We start from the raw sequence: 22390 nt of genomic DNA, 5'->3' as shown, positions 1-22390 counted from the left end.
CAACTGGAGCTGTGCGAGAGGGTGGAGTGGAAGCCAATTAGGATGGAGACGCCAACAGGTGACAAATCCTGGTACGAACTTTCAGCTTAATGTGCTCTTGCCCTCTCCAAACCCGGAGATCTGGAGGGGCAGGGATGTTGGGGGCTTGGAGGGAGAGGCAGGGAAGGGGGCCCTGGTAGCACCCTGGACAGCGCCAGCACTGTCTATGGTGCTGACAGCCCAGGGAACCGGCTGTGAAACGGTTCCTCCAGCCGCTGGAGGAAAAGAGTTCGGCGGTTCCTGCATTCAACATAGGATTCATGTGGCCCACCAACTCCACTCCTGGGCACATGCCCAAAGGGACTGAAAGCAGGGACCCAAACAGATACTTGTGTGTCAGCGTTCATAGCAGCACGATTCACAGTAACCCACATGAGGAAGGAGGCGACCCATCTCCATTGATGGTTGAATGGATCAGCACAATGTGATCCACGCTGGAATATTACTCAGCCATAAAGAGGAAAGTGGTTCTGACACAGGCTACACCATGGATAGACCCTGAGGACATCATACTCAGTGAAATAAGCCAGTCACAAAAGGACAAATCCTGTGTGATTCCACTCACAGGAGGTCCCTGGCGTCGTCAGATCCACAGAGACAGGAAGCAGGATGGTGGGTGCCAGGGGCTGGGGACAGGGAGGGGGAGTTAGTGTTTCATGGGGACAGAGTTTCAGTTTGGGGACATGAGAAAGTTCTGGAGATGGAGGGTGGTGATGATTGTACAGCAATGTGAGTGTGCTTAATGCCACTAAGCTGTGCACTTAGAAGTGGTTAAAATGGTAAATTTTGTTATGTTTATTTTACAATTGGAACACATTACACATCACTAAAAAAAAAAAAAAAAAATTTCCAAGGCTCCCCACTGCCCTTGAGACAGTCCTTGGCCATGGCTGCTGCACTCTGGGTCCACACGCAGTAGGGGGCACTGACTGGGAGCCTCCAGGGGTCCGGGCCCAGCTGGTCCCACAAACGTCATACTTGGTGAGATACATACGGTCATCATTCCCCAGTTCACGGGTGAATGAAGTGACTGAGGCTAGAGAAGTTAAGAAACTTGCTTGCGGCCACCTGCAAGAGGCCAGGCTGGGATTTCACCGCAGGTAGGCTGGCTGCTTGGTCTAAGCTCTGAGCCGACAGCCAGAACAGCAAGTGGGGAGAGTGGGGCCTGCCTGATTCTGCTGAGCACACAGTAGGGGCAGTGCCTGGGGGAAAGTTCTCAAGCCTCACGAGCGAGGATGTGTGTCTGAGTGTATATGTGTCTTGCTGGGGGCGGGGGGGTCCTGTCCCTTAGGAACCAGAATCAGTGGTGCATGCAGTAGGAACATACAGCCAACATGGGGCGTCTGCGCACAGTAGGACTACCCCAGGGGCAGAGGCTGTGGGGAGATGAGACTGCCACAATGGGCCCCAGCACCACCTGGGTGGGCCCCTGGGGGGTGGCACATGGCATTCAGAGCCCTTGTGGCCTGGAGCCAGCACTGAGTGGGACTACACATGAACTCCTGGGTAGCACTCCCGTGGGCGGGACAAACTCAAGGCCATTTCAGACCCCAGCCGTAGCCACCCCGAGCAAAGGAGGTGGGGCCCTCCACCCAAAGATGACAGGAGGCCACTTCTGAGAGGTGATAGTTTATTGGGGGGGGGGGACGGTGACTGTCAAGAGTCATCAGTGTGGCGCTGCCCTCCTCCCCTGGGGCAGGCCAGTCCAGTGTGTGGTCCCTGGGCTAGAGGGCCAAGGGGGACCCAGGGGGCGGCAGGCATAGCAGCAGGAGGAGGCAGAGTGAGCTGCCCCCACGGGGCCCACCCTCAGCCCAGTGCAGGGGTGGGGTGCCGAGGACCCCCCTGGTGAGGCCCTCAGGTGTCTGAGGCTGGGCTGGGAGGCTCCGGGGGCAGACAGCGCCGGTGCCGGAGAACCGACTTCTCCTCTTCCTGTGGAGACAGGCCGCACACGCGTGTCACCCAGCACGGGAGGCGTCACTGCACACGCGTCAGCCAGCACCCATGCCGCAAGATCTCACACACAGCCTTGAGGGGGGCCCTGGGCTGCCCACTCTCACCATCTCGGAGGCGGTGCTGGGGCTCGCACCCTCGGGGGAGCCCCCTTCGTCCCTGGAGCAGTCGGGTCCCGCATCCTCCTCGTACTCCGTCAGGCAATCCGATTCCTCCCCTGAAATCGGGGGCGGGGCACGGTTGGGGGAATCTGGGCTGGTCTGACACATTCAGCCACGCCCCACCCTCCTGGGGGTGTCCCTGGGGGTCCCCTCAGCCTCCTCACCATCAGCGCAGCCGTCGGAGACATAGCTTGTGGGGGGCTCGATCCGGGACACGATCTCTGCCAAGTCGGTGAAGCCAGAGCTTGGGAAGGCAAGTACCTGTGGGGCGGCATTGGTGAGGCTCTTGGGGGGCCCACAGAGTACTGGGGTGTCTGGGGGGGCCTGGTGGCATCTTGGGGGTTCAGAGAGGATACTGGGTGGGGGAACTCTGGAGTCAGTGGACATCTGAGGAGCTCGGTGAAACCCAGGAATGTGTGGGGGCAGCTGAGGTTTGTGGGAGACCCCGAGGGAGCCATAATTCTGGATCTCTGGGGTCAGAGGTCCCCGACGTGGAAGTATCACAGGCTTACATCTGCACGGCGGCTCTCGTTAAGGTCCGCAGATCGCCGGTCTGTGAGCATTTTCTCAATGACATCACCCCGACTCCAGCCTCCGAACACGGCCTTCCCATATTGGTAGCCCACATCCTGCAGGAAGCGAGGGGCTGGGGGCCATGCCTGCAACCCCCTCTGCTTAGCCCCACACTGTCTGCCCCTCCTCTCATCCCTCAAAAGCCTGACACTCTGGGGGAGCTGGTGTTTGAGATTAAATCTATTTTAGAGTCAGCCGCATATGGATAGCACACTTGCCAGTGCTTCCCCATCCGTGTCTTTGCCAGACATTATCAATCAATCTCCACATTCTTTCCCACTCAGCCCCACGCAGGGTGATGGGTACCAAACAATACAAGGTGGTAGTGTGCCGGATTGTTTAGAGTTTTGCTAATATGCAGCACATCTGTGGACACTGACCTATCTCATGCCCATAGCAAACATCACTAATTCATTATGACACATTCTTTTAGTAACCCCAGAAAGATCATCAGACATGTTTTACTCAGACTCAGCTTCTGGGCAGCAGCTACCAATTAATTTCAGTTGGCATGAGCTATGACACATTTTTCAGGGTCAGTGGCACAAGACACACACACACCCCACTACATTCCTCTCCTGGACCTGTGGCAGACATTACTAATTGATCACTGCTCTCATTCCCACCAATGCAGAAATGGCATTAGAAATCATTACACAGTGCTTCAGGCAGTGCAGCTGGCACATAACCAGAAACTTAGCTCACGGGTAGCACATGCACAGCCACATCCCATGCCACACCCACTTCAGACATCACTAATTGATCACAGATCTGTTTCCCACCAATTCCAGGTGGAGCCCCAGAATCTTTCCTCTCACACTGCTCTGGGCTTTAAGTCATAAAGCTTTGCGGGCCCACCAGGCGGGCACCACGCCGCTCCCACCCGCTCACATAGATCTGGTCGAACTTCCCGAAGTCCATGGTCTTGAAGCAGTCGATGGGCGGGCGCAGGTACTCGCAGTAGGAGCTGGACTTGACGACTTCCAGCTGCCGCACGCAGGACACGTAGGCTAGACGGGACTGGATCTCGGCCATGTCTGGAACTTTCACCTTGTCCGCCCAGGGGTTTAGCCGCTTCCACAGCAGCCACCAGCCGGACAGGCTGTCCCCGTAGGTGCTGAGGTCCGTCTCGTCCTGGCTCCCCACGTCAATGGCGATGACCGTCTTGGCGCCCATGCTGCGGGCGATGTCCGCTGTGGAGCCGGGGTGGTCAGCGGGCTGCTCCCCCAACAGGGCCCAGGGTAGGGATATTCAACCCAGTCCCACAAACACCATCATGCAAATGAGCACGCCAAAAAAAAAACCCACACATGCAAACGACGGGCTGTCATGCAAATAAAGTCAAGGGGGGCAGGGTGATGGCCCAGTGATGAAGGCGGAGTCTCCAGGAGGGTCCCCTACAAGACAGTGCCCTGTACCCAGGCCCAGCCAGAGAAGACACCCAAGTCCCTATCACCCTTGGCACTTATATCCCTCAAGAGCTCATTGATGTCTCCGAGTCCACACGCCCGTGTGCAGGTGTCTGTGAGTGCCTGCCTGAGTCCCTTCTGTCCGAGACCCCATGGGGGGCCGTGTGTCTGCGAGCACGTGTATCTCTGGGTTTGCCTGTGTCTTTGCAGACACGCCTGGGCCTGTGTTCACTACAGACCACGTGTACCTAGGTCAATGCCTGTACGTACACATTCCCTTGTGTCTCCAAGACAGTTTGCCGACCCTGGCCCAGAGGACCGTGAGCACATGTGCAGCTAGTGTATTTGTCCACATGAGTATGAACACCTCTGGGGTGTGAAGTTTTAAGTTGTGTACCTGTCTGCAAGTGCACACACCTGCGTGTTTGAGATGTGTTGGATGGGTGTGGCCAGACTGGCGTGTGACAAATGCCCTGTGTCAACACACGTGTTCGTCTGTGTGCAAGTGTCTGAGTGTGTCTACCTACCTCTTGAGCAGCTGCGAGAATGCGTGTGTGTGAGTACCTGGTGAGCACGCATAAAGTGTCCCGTTCAATCTATGTGTTCCTTAGTGTGTGTCCCTTGCACCCGTGCACCTGTCCCTCTTGTGTGTGCAGCCACTGTGCCTAACAGCATGTGAGCAGGTGGACATGCTTTTCAGCTGCACACATTGTGCACGTGACCAGGTATGCATGCGCACGTATACCCCTGCACGGGTGGCTTGAGCACGTGTTCTCCTGCGAGCCCTTCTGCGCGTGCCTGCCTGCTCGCGTGTTTGCATGCGCGAGTCTGCACAGGGGCGTGTGACAGTGTGGGCAGCCACTTGCCTGGCAGGTTGTTGATGTAGCCGCCGTCCATGAGGAGGTGCCCGTCCTTTGGGTCGCATAGTGGGGGCAGGTAGCCCGAGAGCGTCATGCTGGCACGCACATACCTCCACAGGGAACCTGCCCGGTGGGACACACAGACACAGACACGCACAGACACACTCAGACACGCTCGCAGGCCCGGCCAGCCCGGTGGGCTCGCTGACCTGGCACGTTGTTAACGTAGCACCCGTCCACCAGTAGGTGCCCGTCCTTGGGGTCGCAGAGCGGGGGCAGATAGGGGCAGTAGGAGGCGCTGGCCCGGACATAACGCCACACACAGCCTGTGGGGATGGCGTGAGGGGGTGAGGCCTCTGACAAGATTCCCGGCTCCCCACCCCTGAGCACAAACATACCTGGGGCCTCTGGGGCATTAGTGGGTGATGGTTAGTGGTCGGCGATCGGGCCAAGGTGGACGGTCACTTGTGTTAACAATGTCCCAGAAGCTCAGCTGCCCTCCCTGAAGCTTCCCCCCATTCCCCACACGGCCTCAGCAGTTGGGTACAGAGCTGGGTGGGGACACCCACCATCTTTGTGGACGCGCATGGCTGAGGCCGTGATGTCTGTGGTCACGTTGAAATATGGCAGCCATAGGTCCTAAGGGGACAAGGACCAAGGTGGGGGAGGAGCATGGACTCCTGTGGGCAGGGGTGGGGGAAGGGAGGTGGGCGCACCTCAATCTGCTTATCCTGGAAGACGCGGTGGATGCTGCGGTTAAAGGCCGAGCCAGTAAACATGGAGGTGACAGGGTACGTGAGATCCAACACGGGCTCCAGCACCGAAGTCATTCTCTAGGGACAAGGGGGCCAGCTGGGGTCAAGGAGTCATGTGAGGTCACAGAGGGATCACCGATCAGGGGTGGGCAAGGAGCATTTAGGGATGGTGATGTGGTCACCCAGGGCCACTGCCAGGAGGGTCACCAAGGGCCCTAGCTGCTCTAGCTGGAGGCTAGGGGTTAGGGTTGCTAGCCAGGAGGTCCCACAAGCACCATCCAAGATCCCCAGGGCGTATCTTAAATGTCTAGGCAGACGGGGTTCACAGATTAAACCAGGAAGGATCACCATGAGCCCAGAGGCCCCCTGGAATCAGGTGATGGTGGAGTCACGGGTTTCAGGGTGCTCCTGGGGTGCCGTGATCCCTCCAGACAACACACACCTTGGCCCACTCCCGGGCCCGTTGCTTGGTGCGGCTGGCGCTGCGCTCCTCTGCGTACAAGGCCCCGATGAACGAGCCGATGGACGTGCCGCCCACCAGGTCCACGGGGACCCCTGCCTCTTCTAATGCCTTCAGCACCCCAATATGTGAGCAGCCCCTGTGGGGAAAAGGGGGCCCAGTGTTCTTCTAGGAATCTGCTCAACCCCACCCCCACGAGCTCCCCTTCTCCCATCGCCCACGCAGCCAAGGGAGATGCCAGCCCCAGCCTATAGCGTCCATCCCAGAGAGTAAGCTCCACCCCTTGGACACCGAGGCCCCGCCCCTGCCAGAGCTGGCCCCGCCCCTCACCTGGCCCCGCCCCCGCCCAGCACCAGGGCGATAGTGTTCCCGGTGAGCACCCTCGCCAAGCGGGAGAAGTCGCTGTGCCGGTCGGCGCGCCTGGAGAAGACCTTCTCGTAGAGCTCGTGCTGGGAGAGAGGGGAAGAAGGTCACAATCCAAGAGGATGAGGGGACGGGGCAGGGCCCAGTGGAACCCCCCCAGCTTTTCCAGGCTCCACCCCACTCCCCACCACGTCACACCCCTGGTAGCCACAGCCCCAGAATTGGGGGTCGGTCCTCCCCGGGGCCCCTCTCCAAGCCCACCCCTCACCAGCTTGGCTGGGCTGCGGCGCGAGAAGAGGCGGCGTGGGCAGCGCAGATGCAGGTGGCCCGAGCACCAGCTGCGCATGTTGAGCCACTCCACCGTGCGCGTGGGGCCCGGGCCCTCCTCACGGTGCAGCAGGACCAGTTGCTTGAGGGCGCGCACAGCCGTGTTTTCCAGCATCTGCTCCAGCTACGAAAGATGCAGAGCGGACGGAGGTCACCGGTCTCCCCACTGCTACCTGGCCAAGCTTAAGTCCCCTGTCGCCTACCCCCACAGTGGGGGTGCACATGACCTGGCGTAGGCACAGGAGGGCAAGGGACAGGATCCTGGGGATGGTGTCACTGCGCAGGGCCTCCAGACCTGGCCGAGAGTGGGCTCCTGGTCACCCAGGCCCACGATGAGGATGCAGTCAGCCTGGCGCAGGCAGCGCACGGTCCAGGGCGTCAGGGATGCGTCCGTCTGGTACAGCACGATGCGGTGCGCATCCTCCTGCTGGGCCAGCCACCCTGACAGCCGGAACTCTTGGATGCTGGGGTGGGACGGGGGAAGTGTCATTCTTGGGTGATGTGAAACCGTGTGTTCCCAGAGACCACACAGCTCCATTACCGGGAGGAGGTTAGACACCTAGGCCCCCACAATGGAAGTCTGTGCCCTAGGCGGGCAGATTCACAACCTCCCCCCTTGATCTAAGGGTGGGACAAATGTTCCTTGGCTTAAAATCTAGAACTCGAATCCAGATCTAAAAGAATCGGGGGCTCTCCAATCCCACCCCTTCCACCCTCTGCTCCCCTCGGGACATCAGCACACACCTATCCAGTGCAGAGGCCCCCAGGCGTGCCCGGATGATGTCACTGTTGAGGAGGAGCGTGGGACCTAGAGGTAGGTGAGGAACGGAGGTTGGGAATGCCGTTGATAGGGCTGGGGGCCCCTCCCAGAAGATAATACCCATCACCCCACTCCTGTGTTCTGTGGCCCTGGTCTACCCTCCCCACTGACCCACCCAGCCATATCCACTCACTGACCAATGCCCTGGCCAGCCCCAGTGACCAATGGCCAGCCCTCACCCATGCCCCTTTTCCCTACTGACCGATGGCTTGCAGAGCGTGCTGCAGCTCCAGGGTGAAGGCCACCATGGGCACCTCAGCACACACAGGCAGGACTGCCACCGTTGCCAGGTTGCTGGCGGGGTTGGTGAGTTCCGAGTGTGGTGGGACACCCAGCCCCGAGCCTGCTGAGACCCCAATGGATGAGATTTGCTGTACAACCGTGTGTCTAGAGAGGTGAACACCCCCCCACACAAAATCCCTGCCCCTCTTCCCCCAGACTGCAGCCCCTGGCTGCCCCAAGACGTCATGCTGCCATACTGAAGGCAACAACCTAGTCCTGTACATACAGCCCCACTCACTGTCCCCTCTCCTGTTAAAATCTGGTTGTCCAACCTCCACTTTGCCCCAGTCTCCTCAGTGGGATTCATCACACAATTTTACAGCCACTCAGATTCACTGTGCTTACACAGACCAACCAACTGGTACACCTGCCCCATTCTGACCTTGGTGCCTCTTTCCAAGAAAGAGGTCTGAACATAAAACTAGGTGGACACAAAGATATGCTTGACTCACTTAGTGCTTCCTACCTTCCCTGCTAATAGGCTAGACCAAGCTGTCAACCCCCATCTGTTGCCTGGGCTTCCTGCTGCTCCTAGCTGATCCAATCCCCCTCCCCTAAGCTCAAATGCCTTTCTGTGGCCCCCAGCCCCTATGTGGCTTGCCCCTTACCCATTTCTCCCCCCCAATCACTTTCCCACTCCCAGTGCTTCAAAACCACCCAACCCCGTGTGCAACGCCTTTGTAATTCTCTTCCAAGTCTGGCTCCATCTCATTTGTCAAGTTTCAGCTCATTGTCTTCAGAAAAGCCTCTCCCTCTGCTAGTCACGCTCTATCAATGACTCTCTTTTATTTTCTTCACAGTACTTAGCAGCTTCTGACATTGTGCTTTTTATTTATTAATTTTTTTTGTCTCCATAGAGATTGTCAAAAATTATCAATGCTGACTATATGTCAAATTGTCATGGCAGAGTATGGGGGAAAGTATTCAGTTAGCAATAATCACACCTCGGATAAACCTCATTGGCTACGACACTGACAGGGCGCAAAGCTTGACATTGTGTTGTTTCCCTGTATTTTTAAACTGATGTCTTGCCTGGGCCCCCGCCGCCCCGCCCCCACCCCGGGAATCCAGGTGTCAGGACCAACAGGGCAGAAGCCCCTCGGGAAAAGAGGAGGACCAAGGTTGCCGGGCTGGCCCAGAATCGGGTGGCCACAGTGTAGAACCCCAGGCCCACATTTCAGCACACCCTGGAGCCCGACTGCGCTCCCCCATCTGTCCTAGTTCACAGGTGTAGTGGGGGGCACTACACCTCCTAGCCCGTCAGTAACTTCAGAAGCCCATTCCCGACATGCCCAGAGTCCTAAACGCACTCCATGGATTCCATTTGCAGTCACATTCTGATCTGGGTCTCCCTTTCCCAAAACGTTCAGGACGAGGACTCCCCCAGCAAGCGCTGACACCCAGGCCAAAACCGCCAGCCACTTAAGGCACCGCCCCCCAGCACGGCTGAGTTCATTAACAAGAACGCCGGGGTCTAGGACTCCGTTTCCCAGCATGCACTGGAACCCGAACAACTCCTCCCAGCATGCACTGGACCACGGTTCCCACTGCCGGCTTCAAACCAGCCCAGCATGATTTATACGCCAAACTCCATTTCCCAGCATGCCTTTGGATATGGGGTTTCCCCTCCCAGCATGCTCTGGGCGATGGACTACAGCCCCCAGCATGCCCCGGGCCGCCCGGCTCTCACCTGGGAAAGGTCCTTGCAGCTGCTGCAAATTCCCTAAAATTTTCTGGCTCAGCAGGTGGATGAGGCGGGTCACGACCTGGGGGTGTTGGAGGCCGGAAATCCAGTGAGACCGACGGGGTGACTGTGCGGGTTCCACCTTTCCCTCCTCTACCGGGAGTCCTGGGTCCCTGTTACCTGGGCTCCAGCTCCAAGAGCACCACCCTGACTCAAGCGGCTCCGCCCCACCAGAAGCCCCTCCCCTTACATTAGATCCCACCCCCTCTGCGGTCCCATCCCCACTCCCCTCCGCCCCGCCCACATCAGGCCGCACCTGCGGGTACCGACGTTTGATGTGGCCCAAGGTGCCCTCAGGGAGCTTAGCCAGCTCCGTGTCGCGCACCGCGTGCACCGTTGTGGCTCGCGGCTGCCGGGTCAGCGCCTCCACCTGTAGGGCCCATGTGCATGACCGGGGTTGCCTGGGCCAGGAGGGCCCGGAGAGAGTAGCGGGAGCCTGACCGTGGGTCCAGGGGGCGGGGGGGGGGGGGGGGGGGCAGTACTGCCCCATCTAGGGAGTCCTCCGAGATGGAGGTGGAGGGAACCAAGCCTCGCTCGCTACCCATTAGGACTACGGAGACAGAGAGAGGACAGGGATCCACGACAGGCGGGGGTCCCCTTTTCTGATGAAAAAAGGTCCGGGGGCGGAGTGGGATCAGACTCATCACTCCAAGAGGTTGCCCTCCCCCGACTTCGGTCCCCACCCCACGGAAAAGCCTGGAGGAAGTGGACTGGCTGAGGTCAGAGTTCGGGAGCTGTGTCCCGTCACTCTGTCGGATTACGCGGGATGGGAATGTTGGTGGGGGGCCGAACTAAGAAGTCAGAGGTCAGTGGGTGGGCGCTCACCACTCCGATGAGGTCCCCGCGGCCATACTCGCCCACCAGCTCCTTCTTGCCGCTGCCGCGCTGAATAACACTGCGCAGCCGCCCATTGAGCACGATGTAGGTGCAGTCGGAGCGGTCGCCCTGCCTGGGGTACGGGTAGGGGGTCAGGCAAGGTCAGGGCCTTGTCCTGAGCGGGCCTGAGCTGCGAGGTAGGAGCAGGGGCTGCACCTGTAGAGCGCACGTCCCGCCTCCACTGCCGTCCAGTCGATGGCAAAGTCCATTTGGCGCACGAAGGGCGACATCCTGGCAGCCACTGTGTGCGCCGCGCTCAACACCACACTAGGCTGTGCGCGCATGATCCTGCGGGCGAAGAAAGAGGGTGCATGGGCCGGGGGCACCCTGGAACACCCCAGAAGGAGTGGAGAAAGTGGGTGATGACTTGGATGTAAAACAGGAAGGGCTCAAAATTGCCCTTTAAGGGTGCTGGGAAGCCAGATCTGGGGGTTCCCTTCTGCCCCTCTAGGAGTGGGGTCAAAAGATCTGGTCCTTGTGATACCAGGGCAATTGGGGGGGGGGGGGGGGTGAGATATGGTCCTGGCCTCCTCCCATGGCTGAGTGGAGTTGCGTTGGGGTCATCTGAGGGCCACCTCCATCCCAGCCCCAGGCCTAGTCGTACTCATAGAAGTCAGATTTGGAGATCCGCAGGAAGGTGCAGTCGCGCTGGGCACGCAGCGTGAAGATGAGGGGTTCGCCCGTGAGCACCGCCAGCTGCCCCACCAACTCCCCGGGCTGCGCCACGAACAGGCACACGTCCTCCGCCTTGTCGATCATGCGCTGGTACACGTGCAGGCAGCCCCAGAGCACGAAGTGCAGGCTCACGTCCTGTAAGTACAGAGGCCGTGACGACAGAGCCAGCGACAGCACCCCCACCACCCCAACTCAGGCCAATGTGCCCCATGGAAAAGTTTAAAGAAGGAACAGTTAAGAAAAACAAAGTTGAAGGAGGGAATAAAGACTTTGGATATAAGCAGATTATGTATATACATATTACATATATATGTATATACATACACACACACACATATATATATCTCCATCCATAGACTCAGCCAACCTTGGATCAAAGGATTGAAAATATACAGGAAAAAAACTGCTTCTGTACAGAACATGTACAGACCTTTTTTGGTATTATTCCCTAAACAATACAGTATAATGACTGTTTACATAGCATTTAAATGGTATTAGGTATTATAAGTAGTCTAGAAATGATTTAAAGTATATGGGAGGATGTGCATATGTAAATACTATACATTTATATGTAAATACTATGCCATTTTATATCAGGGACTTGAGCATCCACGGATTTGGGTATTTTCGGAGGTCCTGGAACCAATGTCCTGTGGATATGAAGGGAGGACTGTTTAAGTGTATGCAGCACCCAGGGCAGGCATGACTAATGGATCACCAAACCACGAGCCAAGATTCAAGCTCGGGAATTCTTTTCAACACAGGCAGCAACATGCTGCAAAAACTGGGTACCTAGGGTCCTGGCTGGGCTAAAATCCGCTGCTTGTACTGGGCAACTGGACAGCCATATATAAAAGACAGAAGTTGAATTCTAACCTTTACATCATATCAAAATGGATCAAAGACATAAATGTAAGAGCTAAAACTAAAAGCCCCTTAGAAGAAAAAATAAGGGTAAATCTTCATGACCTTGAATTTGGCAATGGATTCTTAGATATGTCACCAAAAGCACAAGCAACAAAATTAAAAAACAGATAAATTGGACTTCATCAAGATTAAGAACTTTTGTACTTTGATAGTATATAAAGAGCCTTTTGTAGTTCATAAGCGTGATTAGATTTTTACAGGGACGTGTGAAATGTGCCTCCCTCAAACCTGGTTATGACGTTGGCACATCACCTGTCTGATATTTAAAAAAAAAGAATATATAAAGAATTCCTACAACTTGGCCAGGTGCAGTGGCTCACGCCTGTAATCTTAGCACTTTGGGAGGCTGAGGTGAGAGGATCACTTGAGGTCAGGAGTTCGAGAGCAGCCTGAGCAAGAGCAAGACCTGTCTCTACAAAAAATAGAAAAATTAGCCGGGCGTGTTGATGAGCGTCCATACTCCCAGCTACTCAGGAGGCTGAAGCAGGAGGATCGCCTGAGCCCAAGAGTTCCAGGCTGTAGTGAGCTATGCTCTTGCCTGAGAACGGCCACTGCACTCCAGTCTGGACAACACAGTGAGACCCTATCTCTAAAGAAAGAATAAATAAATTTAAAAAATTAAAAATGGGCAAAAGATCTGAATAGAAACTTCATGAAAGAAGATATACAAATGGCCAATAAGAACATGAAAAGATGCTCAAAATCATGACATCATTAGGCAGATGCAAATCAAAACCACAATGAGATGCCCACTCACACCCTCTAAGATGGCTAGAATCAGTGTTAGAGAATGGAGAAATGAATCCTCATACACTGCTGTTGGGAAAACTGGCAAAAAAAGTCCTTAAAAAGTTAAAAATAGAGTTGTTCTATACCCAGCAAATCGACTTCTAGGTCTATACCCAAGAGAAATAAAAACATACATCCACAGAGAAACTTGTATGTAAATGTTCACAGCAGCATAATTCACAAGAGCCAAAAGGTGGAAACAACTTGAATATCCATCAAGAGATGAATAAATAAAATGTGTTCTATGCATACAGTGGAATATTATTTAGCCATAAAGGAACCTTGACATCATACTCGGTGAAAGAAGCCAGACACAGAAGCCACATATTGTATGGTTCTATTTATATGAAATGCTCAGAATTAGACAATCCCTGCAGACAGAAAGTGGATTAGTGGTTGCCGGGGGCTGGGGGAGGAGGGTGGGGAGGGGGATGAGGTCTCTTTTCAAGATGATAGAAATGTTCTAAAATCAATTGTGGTGATGGTTGCACAACTCTGTAAACATCCTAAAAACCACTGAAGTGTACACTTTAAATGGGTGAATTATACGATATTGAATTATATCTCAATAAAACTATTATGCTCCCCCCCCAAAAAAATTATTCCACTCAAGGCCCACTGATTTCCTTTTGTTTCTTAGAGATAAACATCATGTTTCCTATTACCACAGGACATTTGCACAAGCTGTTCCCTCTGCCTATAATGGCCTTTCCTCCTGCCTGCACCTAGTTCATTACCTCCCCAATACTTCTTCCTTAGCTGAGGTCATGTCCTTAAAGATGCCACCCTGTCTAAGAGAGACACTGTAGTGCTAAGAGCAACCCCTTCATAGTACAAAGCACTTATGATTTTACAAGGATTTGTGAAGTCCTTTGAGTCGTGCCTGTCAGAACCCTGTAGGCTTCCAAAGGGCAGGGACCACTAAGGGTTCTTCTTGCCTTTTGTCTGGCAGGCAGCACAGGGTCTGGGACAGGGCAGATGCTCAGGGCAGACCTCTCTAGTTAGCATGACCAGCCAGCCACCTCCCCGTGCCACCGCTTTATAACTAAGGAACTGAAACTGCCCAGAGATGGAGAGACTCCAGATTCCTTCCCTGTCACTATACCAACCTGTCTGGCATCTGCCAAAGCCCTCCACCCACCAAAACACTACAGGGACGGGACCCCTGGCGGGGGCACAGCTCCAAGAGACAGACATACCTGCACACATGCTGGAACCTTCTGAGGCAGAATTTCCAGACTGTGTTTGGGACATGCATGGGGCATGGGAATGACCATTATTAGGCTGCCACTTGTCATCAGATTGGGAAGCACGTTTCTTTTTCTCTTTCGAGATAGGTTCTCACTATGTTGTCCAGGCTGGTCTTAAACTCCTGGGCTCAAGTGATCCTCCCACCTCAGCCTCCTGAGTAGCTGGGACTATAGGCATAAGCCACTGCACCCAGCCCAGGAAGCATGTTTCTTTACTGCAGTACTTCTCAGAGCCTTGAATATACCAATGATATTTCCTGGGAGCTCCCAAGGAGGGCTAAAACAGCATCTCCCAAACCCGCTTGACCACAGATCCCTTGTTGTAATACAGCTGTTCTGTGAAACATACTTGGGGAAATGTTTGTGTAAAGCATAGTTTCTTAACCTTAGAGCTACTGATAATTTGGACTAGATAATTTTGTCATGCTGCCCTGTATATTTGAGCATCCTAGGCCTCTACTGACTAAATGCCAGTGGTACCCTCCAAAGTTGTGATAATCAAAAATGTCTCACCATTGCCAAATGTCCCCGGGGGAGGGTTGCAAAATCACCCCCAATGGAGAACCATTGGTATAAAGTTTTGCAGAGAGGCACGGCAGGGCAGCCATCCCTAACAAAGTCCTGTCAACCCCAAGAAGGTTCGAGGGGCTGCAGGCCAGCCTGGTCCACTGGCAGGCCAGGGGTGGGTTGAGCCTGGCTGAAGCTCTCTGATAAGCAGGGCCCAGGGGCCCCCCACAGGAGCCACAGTGTGACCACACTTACTTGGCCTGTCCCCCGAGTTCTAAGAACAGCTGGCAAAAGCCTCCCACAACTTCCTCTCCAGAAAGGAGCCCACCCCGGCTATGAGCATCTTGAGAGGACAGCAGAATGGCAGGATCAAGTGACAACAACAGGTGAGATGTCACCCCCTACCCCATCCCCAGCCCTGGCTTCTCTCCCCTGAGCCTGGGGCAGTGCTGGCTCCAATCGTCACCCCAGGTCCCCACCACCACGAGCTGCTGCTAAACTTCCTCCCCTGGGGCCTATCACCCTTGCAACCTTACACATCTCCAAAATGAGTCCTTCCTCTTATCACACCCATTCCACAGAAGAGGAAGCTGAGAACCTTCTAGATTATTCACCCAAGGTCACATGGGGAGTCGGGGCAGAGTTTGGGTTTCAACACCACCCCCATCCCTACCTCCATGCTTCCTGACCTTGAGCTGGTGGCTGGGTTGCTAACCCTCAGTGAGCCTCAGTTTCTCCATGTGGACGATGGAGGAGTTGGTAGTGATACACTTTTCTACACCTCCTGGGGGCTGCCAGGAGGCACCAAAACCCTGCCTCCGGGGCTGCTTCATGGCCTCTGGGTCCAGACGCTGATTTGTACCCATTTATTGAGGCCCTATCCCGAGGGGCACCAGGATTAGAAGGAGATACAATGTCAGGGTACACTGTAGGGTCGGAAGGGCAGAAAACAGAAGTTACAGGCAGAGGCAGGGCAGGCAGGAGAGATCTAGGAGTTGGGGCCCTGGAGTCCTGGGATAAAAGGTTTGGGGGTTGGAGGAAAGGGTTGATAGGGCCAGAGGACATGGGATGGAGGACAGGAGGGAGGGGGTCGTAGGATCCAAGGGTTCGAGGCTGGAACTCATAGGGCCAGAGGTCTACGCATATGGAGGAAGGTGTCAGTCATACAGTCAAAGGTCAGGGATCAGAGGCCAGAGAGTGTGATCTTGGGTTGTATAGTTAGAGGTCAGGGGTCAGCCTCACCTGGTCCCCCTGGCGGGCAATGATGGTGCCGCCTTTGGCGTGGTGCAGCAAGACTCGGCTGTTCAGGAGGGAAGGGTCCTGTGGAGGGTGGGCGATGGGGGGTTGAGATAGGCCCAGCCAGGCCTCCCCTCTGTCACCCTGTCCCCCAGTCCCCCCACCAGCCACCCACCTCAATCCTCATCAGCTTGGCCAGCTCCCGCTTCGCCGCCTCGAAGATGCTGCTGGTCTGGCGGCCCTGGTAGGGCCCGAAGGGGCAGCCCCCGGTGGCCGACTCATCCTCACAGTAGCTGTACTCGCAGGCGCCCGCCGGCTGCTCGCGGGGCTCCTGCGTGGGCGTCTGCACGGGGCAGGCCTGTGAGTTCCTGCTGCTCCCTCCCGGCCACCCTGCTCGGGGGACCCCCACCACTGGCCAAGCCAGATCCAGGCCAGCGTCTTGGGAGGGGACCGGCGCCTTACCCGAGCTGGGGCTGCCTGGGGGCCCCCGGAGGCCTCTTCTTGCAGTGACACGGAGATGCGACCACGCTCATACGCCATGTCAAAGTCAGAGCGGGGGCCGCCCTGCAAGCCTGCAGGTGGGCAGTGGGGTTAACAAAAGCAATAAAGATGAGAGTGACCGCAACTGCGGTCTGAGACCAGCGGCTACCTAAGTGTCAGAGGTTGCAGCCATGGCAGACATGACTAATCAATGCCTGCACTCTCCCTCTGAATCCTTCTCAAAACACGTGCGAGAGCAGCATTTCAACGTATACCCACAAAAAAGGACCCAAGAAGTACTGGCAGTATTCCCGTCTTGCACATAAGAAAAATCAAGATGGGCAGGCAGCAGCTCCTGGATTCAAACTCAGATGCTTGAAGGCCCTCCCTTCAGACCCAGAGCTCCAAACCTGAGATGTCCACTGGCATGGAGATGCAGCGGCTCAGCAGAGGGGCCGAGGGGGCTTCTAGGGACGTGGGCTTCACAGGGTCCCCTGGAGGAGATACGTGTTCAGGCTCCTGTCCCTCAGAGCTGCCAGGTCTAGAGCTAGGATGAGCGGTTGGGGAGCTAAGGAGTTCCTGGGGGGCCAGGGGACTAACAAAAGCTATAGCAATGGGTTCTTGGGGCTAAGGCCAGGGATTCCTGGGGACGAGACAGGAGTCAGGCCTGGGTACCCTGCTGTGGGGTCCCTGAGGGGCTGGGCAGAGACAGGCTGAGTCTCTGTGGAACTAACAAAGGGATTAGGGGGCTGAAGCAGGGCTTCCTTGGAGATTGGGCTGGGCTGGTGTGGGGGGGCCAGGCATGGGTCACTTCGAGTACCTGTTGGTCCAGGCAGTGGGGCCCCAGTGGGGTCAGGCGGCCGACCGGGGGTCTCCCTCGGCTCCTCTGTAGCTGAGGTGCCAACCACCCGCTTGGAGCCCCGCACAGGGCTGGTGCGTGTTGGGAGGCCGGGGCTAGGGAACAGGCGCAGGGGCTGGATCTCCTGGGGGCAGAGAGCAGCTTGTGGCATGTCCCCGGAGTCCCATCTTGTCCTCCCCAGCTCCTGTGCTCACCCCCAACTCACGTGGCTGAAGAGTTCATTGGTGAGACCCAGGTAGTTGTGAAGCGCCAAGAAAGTGACTCGCTGCAGCCTCACCATGATGATCTGTGGGGTGCAAGGGGCGTGGCCATGGGATGCGGCATGGCCATAGGATGGGATGGAGCCACAAGATGGGGCGGGGCCATCAGACAAGGTGGAGCCACAAGATTGGGTGGGGCCATAAGATGGGTGGGGCATAGGAAGGGGCGGTGCCAGAAGCCCCCAACTTGGGTTAACGTGCAAAGGCAGTGAATGGGGAGGTGGAAGCTGGAGCTGAGGTCTGGCTGCTCAGGGCCTATAAGCACAGCTGCTGGGCCCAACCTACTGCTGCCTGTAATGAGTGGGGGTGAGGGCGGGGCCCCTGGGTGGTGGAGGGAGGGTGAAGGCCCACTGACCTGCACAACCCGCACCAAGCTCTCCGGGTACTTGGTGAAGACTGCGGAGAAGGCCTCTACCGGCAGCCGCAGCACCGTGGAATCACGGGCTGCACGGGCAGACACAGTACGCTGGGGATGCTGGTGACCCTGGGGGAGGGGAGGGGCATCAGAAGAGACAAAGGCAGGACTGCAAGTCCCCTCACCGCTCCCCTAATCCTTCCCGCCTGTTGGAGACCACTGGCAGCATCAGGGATGAATCAGAGATTGTGGTCCTGGGGTCTGTCCCCAATCTAGTCCACTGGGTGGGGTCCTCATGCCCCAGCCCCCCGGGCCCACGGGTTGGTCACTCACAGTGATGACATCCAGGATGCTCAGGAGGCTGTTGACACTGTCCCCGGGGACCACTTCCTTCACTACACACTCCTTCCCATCCTGAGACACAGGGGACCACTGACCAGGGCTAGCCTAGCCCTGGTGACCACCCTTCTACCCCCGGCCATGTCAGTGGTACTCGGCCTCACCCACTCGAATGATCACTGATGCTCTCCCATCCCTGCACCACCAAACCTCCCAACCAGCAGCTACCTCCTGTCCTTCACTAACTATAACCACTGAACAACTGTGTAGACCACCCCAAACGCCCCTGGTCATCCATTCCCCTGACTCCTAACTACACAACCCCAAAGACGCCCAGCCCTATTGCCCAACAGCAGGGCTGTCCCCAGGGATGGCTGTCCTGATGACCATCCCCACTGGTGGCCCCTGGGGCTGTCCACTCACGGGCCCTGGCAGGCAGAGTTCCAGCAGCCCATCCTGCACCACGTAGATGCTGGCATCCGGCTGACCCGGCCGGAGAACGTAGTCACCCTGGCTGAGTCGCTGGAAGACCATGTGGCGGCAGAGCTCCAGGAAAAGCGGCTTCTCAAAGTGGCCCAGAACCCTGGTGGATGGGCAGTGGGGGAGCGATGCAAAAGGTCAGGGGAGACCCCAGCTCTGTGGACCCCCCACCCACAACCCCGACACTGACCGGACGTTCTTGAGCATGTAGAGGACCTCGGAGGGCAGGTGAGAGTTGGCCAGGTCGCCCTCTGTCAGGTCAGCCTCCAGTACCGCAGGTGGGGGCTCTTTTCGCTGCAGCGTGGGAGCCTCTTTCTGGATGCGCAAGATCCTGGTGGGAGGAGGGGGCGACAGGGAGAGGGTTCAGGTAAACCTAAGATCCCCACATAGCCCTTCCCCTGGTTCACATACAGCAAACTCTAGCCTACTGGCCAAATCAGGCCTGCCACCTATTTTTGTAAATAAAGTTTTATTGGCTCAAAGCTACGTTCATTCATTCCCACATCATCTGTGGCTGCTTTCATGCTATGTCAGCAGAATTAAAGAGTTGCTACAGAGTCTGCAAGTGCCGTGCAAAGCCTAAAACGTTTACTATCTGGCCCTGTATGGAAAAAATTTATGGCCTCAGACATAACGTCCTGAGACTGGCCCTCCACTAGTCAGAGGACCCTGAGATGGACCCTTCAGTTAGGCAGGCCCCTGAAGTAGCTTCCAAAATAAGGGCAGACCCCAGAAATAGTACCACTGCTTGTCATGGGAGCCTGCAAACAGCCCTTCCAGGAGTCACTGACTAGATTCCCAAGGAAACCTCCCTAATGTGGGTATGACTTACAGGTAGCTTCTGTTATATGAGAAGACCCTAAATAGAGCCGCTCTGTTCTTTGTAAAGATTCCTGAGATGCCCTTCCTCCCAGGTCTCAGAGAACCTTGAGACAGTCCCTCTAAGGCCACAGAGTTCCCCAAGATAGCCCTCATTACTTGTAGAGAATCCAGATGTACCCACTCTGCTAATCATGGACCTGGGTGAGCCCTTCCTGACAAGTCATGGCGACTGCTGAGACAGCCCCTCCACTGGCACAAGATTCCTGCGATGGTCCTTACAGTATGAGCAGACCCTGAGTTAAACCCAGTGACACAGAAGACTCCAGATATAATTCCTCTTCTGATCAGGAAGATCATGGGCTAGCCCTTCCCCAGGTCACAGGGAGTTCTGAAACAGTCCTCTGACAGTCATGAACACAACAGGGTAGTTCCTCAGGGTTGTTCAGACACTACAGACAGCCCCTGTGATGTAGATAAACGTGAGATACAGACCCTCAACAGATGCTGGAGAAGCTAGAGATGCTGGAGAAGCTAGACTTCTACTCAAGTCATAGAAAGCCCTGCCGCAGCATGACTGTTGATCATACAGTGCCTTGGAAGGACCTTGAAACAGACCTTCGGGTAGACCCCAGGATACAAGGAGATCTCAGAGCCAGCTCCCAACCTACAAAGATCCCTGGGAGAGTCCTTCTCACAGACCTGACAAGGGTAGCCCCTTGCTGTTGACAGGGACACTGGAGATATCCTTCCCACGTTTCTAGTGTAAGAAGGTTCTTAAGATAGCCCTAGGGGAAACCCCTGAGACAGCCTCCTTAGTGTGGGAAGAACTCCAAGGTCAGTGACGGAGAAGCAGCTTTCTGATGTAGAGAGATAGCGGAGATAACCCCTGGAGAAGACAGGCCGGAGATAGCCCCTCTAGAAGGTCACAGAAACATCTGCGATAACACCAGTGAGGCACCCTGGAATAAACCCTCTCATGTTGGGAGACCTAGGAAATAACCTACACAGACCCCAGACATAGGCCCCCTAAATATATGGCCAGACCACTGAGATTCTGACTGAGAAACAAATAGCTCAGAAATACCCTGCAGAGGGAAACATCCCTGAGATAGCTCTCAGGGGACAGAGGCCTTAGAGATGGCCTGTCTGGTGTGCAAGAGCTCTGAGACAGCCCCTCAGAGGAGGGCCCTGAGATGTCCCTCTGATGTGGGAAAACTCCTACAAGAGTCTGTGGGGTCCAAACTTTGGTGTGGGTTGATCCCACAGAAGGCCCCTGAGATAGCCCCCAGCACCAGGTAACCCCAGCACAGCCTTACTTCTTGGCAATGTTGAGCATCTTAAGTTTCTTCTTCATGCGTGGCCGAGAAGTGGTGCAGACAGAGGCATCCACCAGGGAGGAAGTGGATTGTGACACCTGGGAAAATTAAGAAGGGGAGGGGTCAATTGGCAATTCAGACCCTGGGGGGAGAGGGGATCAGATTCAGGGGCCCTTCATCAAGGAGAGGGCGGTGGTGTACACTAAGAAGTGTAAATAGGAAAGGGGCAGGGCCTCTATGTGCTCAGCGCAGACCCCAGGAGGTCCTGGACTCACCTTCCGCATAATCTTCCGGCCATAGAAAAGCACTTTGTCCCTCTTCCGGAACCGATACCGGGGGCCCTCCGAGGCAGGAGTTTCTGGGGATAGGTGGGGAGAGGGGCACTCCGAGCTCTGCGCAGACTCCACACCGCAAGTCCCCACGTCTACAGCCTTGGAGACCTGGGCCATTTCGGGTCTCCCCCCACCCCACAGCCTCCCGAGAGGGGCCCTCCGGATCCTCACTCGGCACTCGCAGCCTCCGCACCACCAGGAGGATGAGCACGGCGGTGACCAGCACCGCCACTCCGGCCCCGATCATCACGCCCAGCACCTGGGGGACGAACGGCACTGGCTGTGCACCGCACACCCGTCCCGCCGAGCCCTCCCCGGGGGCCGGGACGTCCCGAGCCCCATCCCTCTCCGTCACCTTCGCCCCCGAGGAGTTCGTAGCCAGCCGGGTCCTCGGTGTCTCCATCTGCATAATGGGCCAGCGCCGCTCCCTCCCCGGGGGCCCTACTCTTCCCTTGTGGGTCGGTGGCCCGCAATGCACACCGGGAAACGTAGTTCCGCCCGAACAGACGCAGCCTTGTTCTCGCGAGACAGCGCTGATGAGCGCTGAGCACGCCGGGAGTGGTAGTCGCCGCCACGGCTCCGCATCACCCCTACCCTTACCATTCCTGTTTGCAGCGGGGCCTCCATCGGCTGCTTGAGGCTGGGCGGCAGATCTGGTAGCCTGGAGTCCTGGAGAATCAAGGGGCGGAAGGAACCCGTGCAAGTCGTCAATCTGGGCCCGCCCCGCCCCTACCACAAGCCCCGCCCCCAGAGAACTATGGCCTGGGCAGCTTCTCCACCTGCCAGGGCAGCGGCTGGAGGGTCGCTGTGGGACGGCGGGATGGGGTAAATTGACCTACCAGCCGTGTCCAGGGGGTGAGATGTGTCCCCGGCTCCCCGCCTGGCTCCCTTCGCCTACGCAGAGGGTCGACCAGACGTAGTTCCGCCCGTCCAGCCCCACCCTGGGGCCAAAGGGTAGCCTACCTGGCACCCACTGTGAGCAGCCGGCAGGCAGGTCCCCCGCAGGGCACGGCCCCAATGACTGGTAGCCCCCTCCCCGGCCTCTGTCTTCGGAGGGATTGATCAGTCCTGACCAACTGACTCCCTAAGCCGCACCTCTTACCCCCTGCGAAGACTGAATGCCCCACCCCAGGAAAACTGGAGC

At 56.5% G+C, this 22390-nt stretch overlaps 1 protein-coding gene and 2 non-coding genes across 4 annotated transcripts; 1 reads left to right on the top strand and 2 right to left on the bottom strand.

Annotated features, from left to right (window-relative positions):
• Positions 1-1694: 1694 nt before the first annotated feature.
• Positions 1695-22138, bottom strand: PNPLA6 (patatin like phospholipase domain containing 6). 2 transcript variants are annotated; one of them, XM_069479191.1, is made up of 34 exons: positions 22086-22138; positions 21847-21915; positions 21418-21649; positions 21190-21272; positions 20915-21012; positions 18967-19107; positions 18720-18879; positions 18291-18371; positions 17958-18086; positions 17548-17628; positions 17304-17466; positions 16894-16977; positions 16466-16575; positions 16179-16346; positions 16010-16087; positions 11224-11429; positions 10776-10907; positions 10569-10692; positions 10000-10113; positions 9690-9765; positions 7920-8063; positions 7642-7705; positions 7193-7361; positions 6839-7021; positions 6538-6656; positions 6190-6346; positions 5709-5825; positions 5562-5631; positions 4999-5115; positions 3615-3916; positions 2663-2779; positions 2315-2411; positions 2097-2206; positions 1695-1968 (listed from the first exon to the last, which is right to left on the bottom strand). In XM_069479191.1, exons 2-34 carry the CDS (start codon positions 21871-21873, stop codon positions 1894-1896), a joined length of 4128 nt encoding a protein of 1375 aa, XP_069335292.1. In that variant the 5' UTR covers positions 21874-21915; positions 22086-22138; the 3' UTR covers positions 1695-1893. The 2 variants fall into 2 exon arrangements, with proteins under 2 accessions (XP_069335292.1, XP_069335295.1); XM_069479194.1 differs by having other exon boundaries at positions 7920-8060; positions 21418-21915; positions 22086-22137.
• Positions 8848-8988, bottom strand: LOC138380965 (U4 spliceosomal RNA). The gene has a single exon (XR_011232927.1). It is a non-coding gene; the product is annotated as a U4 spliceosomal RNA (small nuclear RNA).
• On the top strand, positions 12383-12483 carry LOC138381233 (small nucleolar RNA U13). The gene has a single exon (XR_011233143.1). It is a non-coding gene; the product is annotated as a small nucleolar RNA U13 (small nucleolar RNA).
• Positions 22139-22390: the final 252 nt, after the last annotated feature.

Source organism: Eulemur rufifrons, chromosome 2, assembly GCF_041146395.1.
Source record: "Eulemur rufifrons isolate Redbay chromosome 2, OSU_ERuf_1, whole genome shotgun sequence".
Taxonomy (NCBI): domain Eukaryota; kingdom Metazoa; phylum Chordata; class Mammalia; order Primates; family Lemuridae; genus Eulemur; species Eulemur rufifrons.
This window is presented reverse-complemented; position numbering and strand designations above follow the sequence as displayed.

What these genes read in the sequence shown, in the direction of transcription:
- PNPLA6 (XM_069479191.1), bottom strand. Translation starts at nt 21,873, where the DNA reads ATGGAGGCCCCGCTGCAAACAGGAATG. An exon ending in CCCCGCTGCAAACAGGAATG is followed by an intron (nt 21,650 to 21,846) that starts GTAAGGGTAGGG and finishes CCCATTATGCAG; the next exon opens with ATGGAGACACCGAGGACCCG. An exon ending in TCCAAATCTGACTTCTATGA is followed by an intron (nt 10,908 to 11,223) that starts GTACGACTAGGC and finishes CTTCGCCCGCAG; the next exon opens with GATCATGCGCGCACAGCCTA.